At 32.5% G+C, this 12645-nt stretch overlaps 1 protein-coding gene across 1 annotated transcript; it reads right to left on the reverse strand.

Moving 5' to 3' along the window:
* Positions 1–563: 563 nt before the first annotated feature.
* Positions 564–3735, reverse strand: LOC130508115 (casein kinase 1-like protein 6). The gene is made up of 14 exons (XM_057003366.1): positions 3384–3735; positions 3188–3228; positions 3033–3102; positions 2756–2904; positions 2567–2662; positions 2418–2488; positions 2278–2339; positions 2141–2204; positions 1967–2051; positions 1764–1890; positions 1577–1662; positions 1431–1494; positions 1197–1336; positions 564–1123 (listed from the first exon to the last, which is right to left on the reverse strand). Exons 1-14 carry the CDS (start codon positions 3469–3471, stop codon positions 806–808), a joined length of 1461 nt encoding a protein of 486 aa, XP_056859346.1. The 5' UTR covers positions 3472–3735; the 3' UTR covers positions 564–805.
* Positions 3736–12645: the final 8910 nt, after the last annotated feature.

Genomic DNA, 12645 nt, shown 5'->3' on the forward strand with positions numbered 1-12645 from the left:
CAAAAACAAAAACCACTTTTATTCATATAGAGACTGATTCAAAACAAAAACTGATCCAACTTTGTAACTACGTAGATGAATATATTAATAACTTAATAATTTGTGATAGAAGATTAAAAACTCACCAAATCCTTGAGATATATATCAGACAGACCCTTTCTGCCTTTCAAAAGAATTTTCATCTTGGTACTTGACATTGCTTGTTGCTTCGATTCTCTTCTTCGTGAGGAAAGGAGCAACTAGCCTTTAGTTGCTTTCTTTGGTTTATAAAAGGAAAGGACGATGAAAAGAGCTACATGCATCTAACATATACATACCTAACTTTTCTATTTTTTATATAAACCACTTAAAAACTACAAAATTCACCTCAAAAAGACCATATAACTTTTGGAACATGTAAAAGAGGATCGTGTATATACCTCAAGAATAAGACTGGTTTTGTTAAAATAATCTCCTATTGTTTTGGTTTTACAAGCCTATTCTTAGAATATGTACATTTTATATCATTCAAACCTTGATATGTTTTGTATTTGCTAATTCATACTCTGCCGTAGGAAGCAAGAGAACACAAAAAAAGTAGAAATAAGCTGAAGAACTTGTCGTGATTACAATAAAAGATCGTAAAAACTGAATACAAAAAAAAAAGAAATCCAGAGAATTTTGTAATAATTAATAATAATACATGAAAAATTGGAACAGAGGGAACAAACAAACAACAACAACACACTGTGTAAAGAAGAATCAAATTTACAGACAAAAGAGAGCGCCCCACTGTAAAAGCTTTTCATTTTTGTTTTCTCGTTTCTCATTTGCGGATCGAAAGAAGCTCGAAGCTTCTGAGAGCCTCGTCACGTGCAGACCTAGAAGAGGACGACACTCGGTTGCGGTTAAAGGCAGAGGCCGTCTTAGAGTCATATCCGCTCACGGCAGCTGCCACTTGGTTTCTCTGAAACACGGATGGTCTGCCACCACCACCTCCACCTCCACCGCTTGAAGCCACACGGCTTGACCCTCGGCTATCCCCTTGCTCACCTGATGAGCTTGGTCTACTTCCCGAGGCCACCGCTCTCCTCGAAGCACTGCCGTATCTGGAGGTGCTTCTACCTTTCTCAGATACCATATTCTGAAAAAAGAAAAAAAAAACATATCAATAACAAGGACAACGACATGAGTTATGTATATAATAGTTAACTTACCACAGAAGGTTTCATTGGGGGAGGAACATCGTCAAGAGTTCGATGCCTGGTTTGGTTTTGATGGGGACTTGCTCCCGTAGCGTTTCTTCTCGCGAATGCTTCAACTGCACCTGAGAACCTGTCGCGGATTTCTCTTCCAACTGTTAAGGAATATGACAAAATCAGACCCGAACCACTTGGTAGATACGATACAGTCATGTTTCAAACTCTTGTGGAAAAAGTTAAAAGCATTACCTGAAATCCTTTCAGGTTTTTCAGCAGACGGTCCAGCAGCAACACCTGGTTTTCCGGTATGATGCTGAACACACACAAAAAAAAAGAAAAAGAGTAATGAGGATCAAAGTGAGTAAAGAAACTCCATAGAGAACAAGTTTACTCACCTTTCCGTGAGAGCTGGAACGGGAAGTGGAACCTCTTTGAGGATGTTTCAGTGCAGTCCAGTCGAATACATAGTCAAACTGATAACCTGATACCGTGAGAATCAATTTGTTATTCATTATGATATAACATTCAATCATATACGTTACTTCTTTATATAGAAAGAAGTAAAGGTTTCGTGTTTTGAACCTTCGCGGATAAACAAATCTCGGAACAGTCTCTTTAAATATGAGTAGTCTGGTTTGTCTTCGAACCGCAAAGACCTGCAGTACTGAAAGTATGATACAAATTCTGGTGGATAGGACTTGCACAAGACCTGTTACAAAGAAATAAAAACTGTTAAAACTCCAATCAAGGGTTTCTATCTAAGTCAAATGATGGATTCACCATACCTCTATAGGAGTTGAGACTTTCTTCTCGCTGATTCTGTCGTACTTCTGCTTCTTTGTGCCAGCTTTTAGTCCCTGCCACGGGAGGCTGAAGTACACAGAAAAATATTAGACCAGAACAAGCGACTGCAAAGATTTAATAAGATTTAAAAAAAAGAAAAGATCTGTATGCACAACCTTCCTCTCAGGAAATACATGAGAACGTAACCAAGAGACTCCAGATCATCCCTTCGACTTTGCTCTGCATTAAAAAGATGCAATTGTATACACAACTTCGGAGCAGATCTCAAGGGGGCTCTAGTGAAGCGTCTTACCAACTCCAAGGTGAGTGTTGACGCTAGCGTACCGAGCTGTCCCCGTAAGGTTCTTGTTTTCTCTGTTAATGAAATCAACACACAAAGTATCTGTAAGTATTCAAGTAAGAAATGCACATGAAAAGCTCCATCAAAATCACCTGTAGGGGATGTGTCTATGTGTTTGGAGATCCCTATACTTCTTTGCAAGCCCAAAATCAATGACATACACCTAAGATGATAACAAAGCAAAATCAGAAAATTCATTGATTAGCAGCCAAGATAGAGAGAGAGAGAGAGAGAAGTGTACCTGGTTTGCTTTGCGACCAAGTCCCATCAAGAAATTATCTGGCTTTATGTCTCGATGAAGAAACCCCCTCGAGTGCATATATTCGACTCTGCTAATCTACAATAGTGTCAACAAACGTTTTATTCAGGAACCCATCAAAAGAAAGTAAAAGAAGCACTTGAGAGAATATAATAGAATAGATATACTCACGAGTTGATCAGCGAGCATTAAAACAGACTTCAAAGTGAGCTTCCTATTACAATAGTTGAACAAGTCTTCCAAACTAGGCCCAAGCAGATCAATCACCATGGCGTTGTAGTCTCCCTGAACCCCAAACCACTTGAGGCTAGGGATGCCAGCTTCACCCACCACCACATCAAACAATCATGTTTTTTATTTCCATCAAAACTGGGATAATAATAATAATAGCAGCTACAGGTTTTGACAAAAGCAAAACTCATGACCTGAGAGATGTAAGTAAACTTACTTCCTCCTTGTAGAAGCATGTATATCTTCGACTCATAATGAAGTTGTGGATGCTTCGTTTTCGCCGGCTCCTTCAATAGTTTTTACAGAGCGTTAGTTAGATACAGTTTTGTTATGTAATTAAATAAAAAGAAAACAGAATTGAATAAGATTTACCAGTTTAACAGCGACTTCTTCTCCGGTTTGTACACTTACGCCTGAAAAAAAATATTTGTTCAACAATCAGGTTTATTTCAAAAAGGTAATCCAAAAATATAAACACAGAATAATATGATTTTGATTAAAAGAAGCAACTTTTTTCTTAACATTTACACCAAAAAAAAAAAAAAAAAAGAAGCAACTTTTTTTTTACCTAAAAAAAGCTCTCCGAAAGAGCCACCACCGATCTTCCGACCAAGCTTAAACTTGCCCCCAATTACATTATCCATTTTCAAGTCCATTCAACACAACAACAACCCTTGTTTACCTTTGTAAGAACCACCAAAAGGATCTACGCCATCTCAGATCGAAACACAAAGTCAAACCTTAACAAATCACCTCTCTCTCTCTCTCTCTTGCCTGCGTCACAAAAAGGAACCATCCGATGCCGTGGAAGAAGAGTTGAATCGCCGGAAGATTAATTAATTAATTTGAAAAAAATCAGAAAAGAAAGTCATCGAAAATCGACAAAAACTACATCCCCAGATTTATCTTGTCACATTCCCATATCGAAAAAGGTGTCGACTTGATTTCTGGAACACGAAATATTTTGACCCAGTTCTAAACGTGTAAAGTCAGAGACAGATGGGCCTAAGCCTTTTTAATAATTCTCTTTCTTAATGGGCTTATCCCAGGACTGGTCTTTTGTTTTTCTTTGTGTTTTGTATTTGGTCATCTTTTTGAATCTTATATGAAACTCTGACAAGTTACAACCAAAATACTTACATCGACTTGTATGTAGCTTTCAAGAATCAACATTAATACCAATCGTAAATGCTACCTCTTGTTGTATAATTCATGTTTATGCTCCTCATCCTCTAATGTTGTCTTGTCGTTATCATATATTTAAATCATTACGCCTAATCCGCTTGTCTCAGGCCCACTTTGCTACGTGGAATCTTTACAAGTGTGCAGAGGATATCCTCTCTGCGGCTGCACACATCAATATGTCTCGAGAAGGCTATTATTAGTGGGAGATGAAGTCATGAAGAAGCGTCAATGGCTGGTCTTGTTAGTCCACGTAGTCAATAAACCGAAACGTCTAGATTTTTTATTTCCTTTTTCTTTTGTGCGAATGAAGCTTGTAACTCACTCATCATTGTTTTCTATATTTGTGGACAGAGCTTTTCGTAATGGTATTACTTTAAGCTAACGAATATGCTTTAATTTTCAAGATCTTTGACTTGTTTTTCTCCTTGATCGTCGTATAAGATAACCTAGTTTAGTAGCACTTAAACGCTGGTCATAGTTATGTCACAATCTTGTAATAAAGCTATATGATTGTGTTTAGTTTATTGTGTTTCCTTGTGTGCTTGAGATTCGTGTGTCATTCTGTTCGTTGGCAGTTAAGCAAATTAAATACTGTATGTTATTTTTAACAATTAAAACATATTTCTTACCACTCTTTTTCTTTGTGAGAGCAGTTTGAAGACTTATATATATATATGATCAAGTTTTACTTATTTCAACTGGGATACGTATCAGAGATACGCTTAGAGTTGGAATTGAACTGAAAAGATGTCGGTATTGGTTCCACTGATTGTAAAGGCTTTAGACATACACAGAGAAAATGTCATTGTATATATTGATAGAAGCAACCCCGACCTCGAGCGATTGAGTATATACCCAAATCAAGAAAAAATAAAGAGTATATATCCAAATCAAGAAAAAAATTTAGAAAACAACAAAAGAATCTTTAGCGGTCCCATGACGTTGAAGTTCTAAAAGGGAAAATAAGATTTGAGAAGTGATGTCTCTCTTTTTTTAACTTTATAGATTTCTTCCTCTCCTAGACCTCTTTCTTCGGTTGGTCTATAGCTTTCAAATGTTATAAGCTTAGGCGAAAGACACAAATAATACAAACTGTATGTAGAGTGGGTGTACTATAATCTTATAGTTAGGGCTAGCTCTATTACTCTTAGATGCTTTAAGACTAATTTGATGCATGGATGGAGCTAGGTCATCCACGTGGTCTCATTTCTTTGGTTAGATGATTTATATATGCATGAATTTTATCTTTTATTTTTGTAGTTGGTACTATAGACAAACATGAGCTGATTATGTAATTGTGATAAGAGTTTATTTATTTCGTGGAATATAAAAACAAAACGTAAGTAAGTTTCTTGTTAGTAATTATTGACGGTAAAAACAGATCTTTATCCAAGGTTGGCTTGGTCTGCAAGCTTGATATAAAAGATGATTGAACACAAACTCAACACATGATATACTTACCAGACTACTCAATATACATGGTATATATATACTGTACTATTATCTTTTAGGCAATGTTTTGAAAACCGGACCGGACACCGACTCGGTGTAGTTACTGGTTGACTAGTTGAACCGGTTCAATCGGTCGAACCGGGTTTTCTATTTATAGAAAAAATAAATATATATAATTATATATCTACATATAATACACTCTCTATTTTTTTAATTAACTAAAAATAAACAACAAATATGAATCTAACTATATATATATATATATGTGAATACTATGTGAACTGAATTGAAAAAAAAACAAAATAAAAGAGAATTTTTTTTAGGGTGTGAAAACTTGTCTAGTTGTCTAGAAAAAATGTCAGATTTTTTTTTTTTTGCTTAGATTTGATGCAAAAAAAAAATGTCGAATTGACAAAATATATTACATTTCATCCGAAAGTGAAATGTATCCATCCAGCAATTGATCGTGTATATAGTTACCTCGAACACTGATTTCAATATTAGTCATCTAAAAGGAAACATTAACCATCTCATTATCAACTTCGATGTGTTTTATTGTTCGGGGTATTTGATTGATGCTATATTTGATACAAAATGATATAAATTGTTAAAACCATTCATTAATATTGATGGGAAAAAATCCATTCATTAATATTTGTTCTTACGTGAATATCAAACATATTTTGTGGTGCTGTTATAGATCATCAGTTTCTTTTTTAAAATCAAAATAAATTGTAATGAATTAAATAGTTGATTCATATTCCTTGATATTCTATCTAATTTGTATATGTATTGGTTTAATGTAGCTTAATACACAACTATGTGAGGCATGCATTGATTTAAGCTAGTTATGTTATTTTTTTTTACGTCTGGATCGATTATTATCGATTAATTATGCTATTACAATGATGAGAATATTACAAAGACGATTATACAGCCGACAATTCTACCATCTTGTAAGAATACACGCCTGACTGCACCTCTCCGAGCCGTCCTATGAGATCCATGTTCGATGGTACGTCCTGCACCAAGCTGAAGATCTCTTGTAATCCGTTTCTCCATAAGCTGCATAATTTGGTATTTTCTGGGGTTTGAACCCCAGACCTCCGAGTGTAGAAGCATTACATGAACTCTTAGTCAAACCATTGAACCAAGGGGCTTCCACAACTCGTTATGTTATTTACATAATGGCATTTGACGACACATACTTTGAATCAACTTTTTGAAATCGATCAGCTCCTTTCTTATTAGTTTAAGTGTAGTTAGTGTTACCACTCTGCATATATGTTAATGGATGTATAATACATGGTGCAATAATTGGCTAAAATGAAAAAAGCCGTTCTAAAAAATGATCAAGAACAAAAAAAACAGTTCATGTGATAAACCTGAAAATCGAGTCTGACAATCATTATTTATTTATCGTTATACTTGTTTTTTATTGGTATCGTAAAGCCGTAAAGGAATGAATGAGTCTAATACCATTGCGGCGGCGAATATTAAATAATATTAAAATCTTAATGAATCATAAGCTCAAAGTTCTCGATCACACGCTTCTTCAACCTCCCCCAATCAAACTGCCCCTCTTTTATCAACACTGTTTTCCATATCTCTTTCCAGGCATTATATTATATAATTCCGTTTCATTTTTATTCATTCTAACATTTTTTTTTCCAAACTCTTATTACGTTTGCTTTATAAAATAATAAATAATAATTATAATCTCTTGTTCCCGAAACGAATTATATATAGAAAGCTTTAAAATATAGTTAAAGAAACGGAGTGAATATAAATTTTTCCTTCTCCAAACTTTTAATTCTGTTTGTTTTACAAAAAGATAAATTGGAGTAATTCTAAGCTCTTGTTCCCGAAACAAATTATCATAAAATATATAGAAATCCTTAAAATATATTTTCTTAGTTTTAAAACAGTTGATGTTTTGGATGAACGCATAAAAATTAAGACATATACATTTCTTTAAAAAATAATACTAAAAATATTTTAAAAATATAATTCAACCAATTACAAAAAAAATATTATAAAATATCATTGGTCATATAGTTTTTTTAAACTAATTTAAAAATATCAAACATTATATATTTTGGAACACCAAAAACTCTTTAAAATATCATCTATGAAAAGGAAGGAGTACAAGTTACTAATCTTCGGAAATAATCTTGAAACTTCAAGAGTAATTGTTGTATTGGCCAATATATCATAAAATGAAACGTGAATTAGATCGATGCGCGTAAGTTATCCAGGTGTCGGGACTCGAAACATTCCAAGTCGCACGTCTATTTAGTCTCATAATAATTATGACTAATCTACTAATGATTGAGATATACAACAATGTATATGTATATTATCTAAGTCTATATGTAGGGAATCTTGATTGATACTGTGGAAACTACAGAGAAATTCCCTAAATGTCAAAAGGAAAAAAAAATCTCAGCTCCTTTTGTCATGCTTTTGGCATATTCTTTTCAATAGTTTTGAGGTCACGGTAAACGTAACATCCCGAGTTATGATATATAAAACGGTTTAAGAGAATTGATTTGGTTACATATGTTACCAAAGTTAATTTACATTTTCGGTCACACATCCGTTTAGAACTTCAGAGTTAAGCGTGTTTGGGCTACAGTAGTGAAAGGATGGGTGACATATCGGGAAGTGATTCGCGATACCGTGTAAGTGAGGCCAAAGCACGGGAAAAAGTCGGGTGGTGATTGCAGGGTCAGTAAACAATGATTTCGAACCTTGGAAAATTAAAGATCGGCCGTCAGATGGGATGGGGCCCACATGCCGAGAGAGTAGGCGTGGGTGGCCCATTAGCCGTGGGCGGTCGGGGCGTTACAAGTGGTATCAGAGTTGGTTAGCCGTCTCGGTTCTGACCTGAGAGACGTCTTGAGACCTGGTGTGGGGCGCAATGAGGATGTTGCGTTCTTTGAGAGGAGGTGAATTGTAACATCCCGAGTTATGATATGTGAAAAGGCTTAAGAGAATTGATTTGGCTACCTATGTCACCAAAGTTGACTTACCTTTTCGGTCATACATTCGTTTAGAACTCCAGAATTAAGCGTGTTTGGGCTGGAATTAGTAAAAGAATGGATGACCTATCGGGAAGTGATTCGCGATACTGTGTAAGTGAGGCCAAAACACGGAAAAATGTCGGGTGGTGATTGCAGGGTCAGTAAACAATGATTCGAACCTTAGAAAATTAACGACCGGCCGTCAGATAAGATAGGGCCCACAAACCGAAAGAATGGACGTAGATGGTCTATTAGCCGTGGACAGTCGAGACGTTACAGTAAATTTCCTATAATATGAATCTAGTCACTATAGTATAGATCAGCTTCGAGTCGAATCTTGATCCGGACACACCAGTTCTTGATCACGATGCATACTCATTCATTCTTTGATCAATAAATTTATAACTTCTAAGAATATTGTCTTTATATATCAAAATTTGAAACGAAATGTAAATTAACTAGTTTGTTGGTGATAACATTGTATCCACACAAAAAAATTGCTAAACGTATCCATCAACCATTTATTTATGTTGTTGTTAACATGACATTGACTATGCTAGACTATTCTTCCTCCATTTCGTTTTAGTTGATATTTTAGGTTTTTTTATATAAATTAAAAACATTCAATTTTGTATATTTATATATAAAAACATCATTATCTATACGGATAGTCACATTTTAACTAAAACTAAATAAAGTATAAAATTAATAATTTTACATTGAAATTATAAAAAGATACTTATTTGAAATGAAATTTTTTATTTTGAAACGAAAATTTTATTCTGAAACGACAACTAAATTAAAACGAAAGTATCATTTAAATAAATATTGTTTATGTTTGGTGGAATAATACTGAATACAATCTAGACGTTCAATCTTTACTGTTTTTCGTTCTGAACGTGAAAAAAAAACAGCAAATAACATTTAACTGGTAAAAAATCTATGCGTAGATTCTTAAGAGGATTTTCCAGTTCATTGAACATGTAGAAGTTAATGTTGCAACTATTTCAGCAGTGTATGGTTAAGTAATATATAGAAAATACTTTTTATTTGGTGACTTTTTACTTTAATGTTAATCTGATAGGTTAAATCTCTTGCATATGCATATGCATATCTTATGAAAAGATAATAACAAGGGAAAAGTGGCTTTCCATTGAGGAGAAAGAAGATACCGTTTGGTGACCCTTAAGAAAGTACGATGTTTCACTTTAATATGACAATGAAATAAAGTATATTATTTCAAAAAAGTAATGAAATAACTTAATTATATTAGGTTATATATACATTATTATGTACAATATTCACTATATAGTATTTTCCCCAGTTTTGGTGAAATTATAACTCGTATATGTGTTTAGGTTCTTACATTAAATTTTGTTTCAAATCTTTTTGCTAAATTGACCACAGAGACGAGATTTATAAAACAGAACACACATAAACATTTCATGTAACATGTTCATTTTATTTAATAGATATATGTTGGATAAATATCTAATTGCTTACGGTGAAAATAAGAAATTTAACAATATATGATAAAACCTCGTAGATATTTGTTGGTATAATAGCTACCCAAAAAGAAAAAGAAAAACACGTCAATCAGGAATACATGGTGTTGTAAATGGTGATAAACAATTTTTTGGTTGTTTTCGTTATTTAGTTTAATCATACTAACTTCCTATAAGAACACGTAGAACGTAAACAGATAAATATACTCTAAATAATGCATTACGAGATTGATTGATATGTATATAAATATTGATTGATAGATATATATATGCCAATCACAATCGAGAATATAAGATGCATAAAGCAAAAAAAAAGAAAAAAGAATATAAGGTGCTTATAACTTGTAGATAACAATTTCCCACGTTTCTAAGTTATATCATTCCGATTTTTTTGGTGTCAATTATACAAATTTTATATATTCTCTTCTTTGTCTTTCAAGTATTTTATCTGTTTGTAAACGATTATTATGTCAAATTGTCATAAATTCTTAGAGTAAGGCTTGCTCGTGACTCGACACACATGTGCATCCTAATCTCAAGTGTGCCATTCTCTTCTCCTTGTTATTTATGAATTATTGCCGAAACGTTATTCTAGATAAAATGGTACAGCCTACGTGTTATTGTCTTATTGGGATATAAAGTGTTTATAATTTTAATTCATATGACAGCACTTCCAAAATATCCTTGATGTTGATTAATTTTTTGAAACAAAATTAATTTCTAAAGAACATTATTAATTCTCTCTTTGTTACAAAGAATATCACTTTGATACTTTTTTGCATAGACTAATAAAATGATTAAAATGTACTTATTTTCTTATTAATTATACTTATTTAATCAAATTAAAATTAACTATATATTTCATTGAAATTCTAAAATTTCATTTTATATAACATAATGTAACACTTTTTAAGAAATAGATTAAAAATTATCGTTGGAAAAATATAATAAACAAATATGATTCGTTTTTTGGAAATTTGATGAGTTTTTTTTTTGAAGACATCCCATTACTCAATTTAATAATTTAAAACAATGACGAGTATTGGTTGGAAGAGTCAGAAATTCTATAGATATTTGAGATTAAGTTCTAAACCAATCTTGTGATAGATATTTGTTTCCTAGATAAGTTTTCTTGCTTGTTTCATATGGATCGTATCTCTAAGCTATTAGACCGTTCGCAAGTCTGACCAGACATGGTTAATGTAGTCTAATCAAGCACGGATTTACTTGCATCAGAGTAAACCATAAATTGTATTAGTTTGTATGGCTGCCTTTAAGTGAGAACGAGTATTCTCTTCAACATGCCATGGTATTATTAACAATCGTTCCGCAATACCGGCCAATCTGCTTACTAAGTTACAATATTAGTTACAATGGAATGCAAATAACGTTACTCAAAAGTCGGTTTGCATCCTTAAACATATGTGTAAACATGCTTTCTATTGAAATGAGGAAAATATAAAATAATCAAATATTATAACATATAAGGATAGTTTTGAAAATTTTAATATCTATATTATTAAACATAATCACTATCTAAATCTAGCCCTGATTTACCGTGTGATATTATCAAATTTAAACTTCTACTAGATCTTCACCCGTGCGACCGCACAGGTATTAATTTGCTGTTTTAGTTTTTATTTATTTATACTAAATGATGTATTTGTAATATTTGATCGTTTTACATTGACTACGCTAGGGATGTGTATTTGGATACCCACTGATTCAGTTAAAATCTATTTGGGTTTGAGATTCCCGAGTTTAAAGATTTCAGCAACATTGAAATATTTATAAATTTTGGTTTCAGTTTGATTCAGATATTTGCGGGTTCGGTTCGGATACGGATAACCCGTTTGAATTATTTTAAAATTTTCAAAATTTATATATACTTTAAATTACTCAAAACATATAAATTTAAGTAATATAAGCCAAAATACCTAAACTAAAAATTAAAAAATAGGTTGAACTTCAATATTTGGATGGAGAATAAATATATATTTTAAATATTTTTGGTGTTTGATTATTGTTTATCTACTTTATATGTTTACTTTTGACTATTTTATATTTTCAAATAGTTTAGACAACTTTAAGTTGACAAAAAAAAGACAACTTTAAAATATCATTAATTGTTGAAAAATAAAAAACGAAATACATTAATCTAACTAAAAAGACAAACATTAAATTAGGAAAGAAAAAAACACATTAATCTAACTGAAAAAGACAAGTATTAAAATAGGAAAAAAAAAGAAACACATTAATATAACTGAAAAAGACAAACGTTAAAATATTAAAATAGGAAGTTCAATTTAATTCTCAGTGGCATGCAATTGTAAATAACACTAAAAAATTAAGGGGTATTCTATATTTATATTTATGTTTTAATAAAATAGATACAATTGTTCGCACTTGATGAACCAATATAGACTATACTTCAAACAATAAGGAAGATAAACAAATATATACCGTATGTCTTTAATATATTTACTTTTTAAGTCTTTAATATATGTACGCTGTCTAATCGTAACGTTTGGTGGTCTGATGGTGTCTTAAGCGTATAAGAGCATCCTTAATAGGATACTAGATATTGATCCGCGCTTTTGAAGCGCGGAATATTTTACGATGAAAAATTTCACTAATAATTTAACAAATATTTTGGTTATGT

The sequence above is a fragment of the Raphanus sativus genome, chromosome 2 (assembly GCF_000801105.2).
Source record: "Raphanus sativus cultivar WK10039 chromosome 2, ASM80110v3, whole genome shotgun sequence".
Classification (NCBI taxonomy): Eukaryota; Viridiplantae; Streptophyta; class Magnoliopsida; order Brassicales; family Brassicaceae; genus Raphanus; species Raphanus sativus.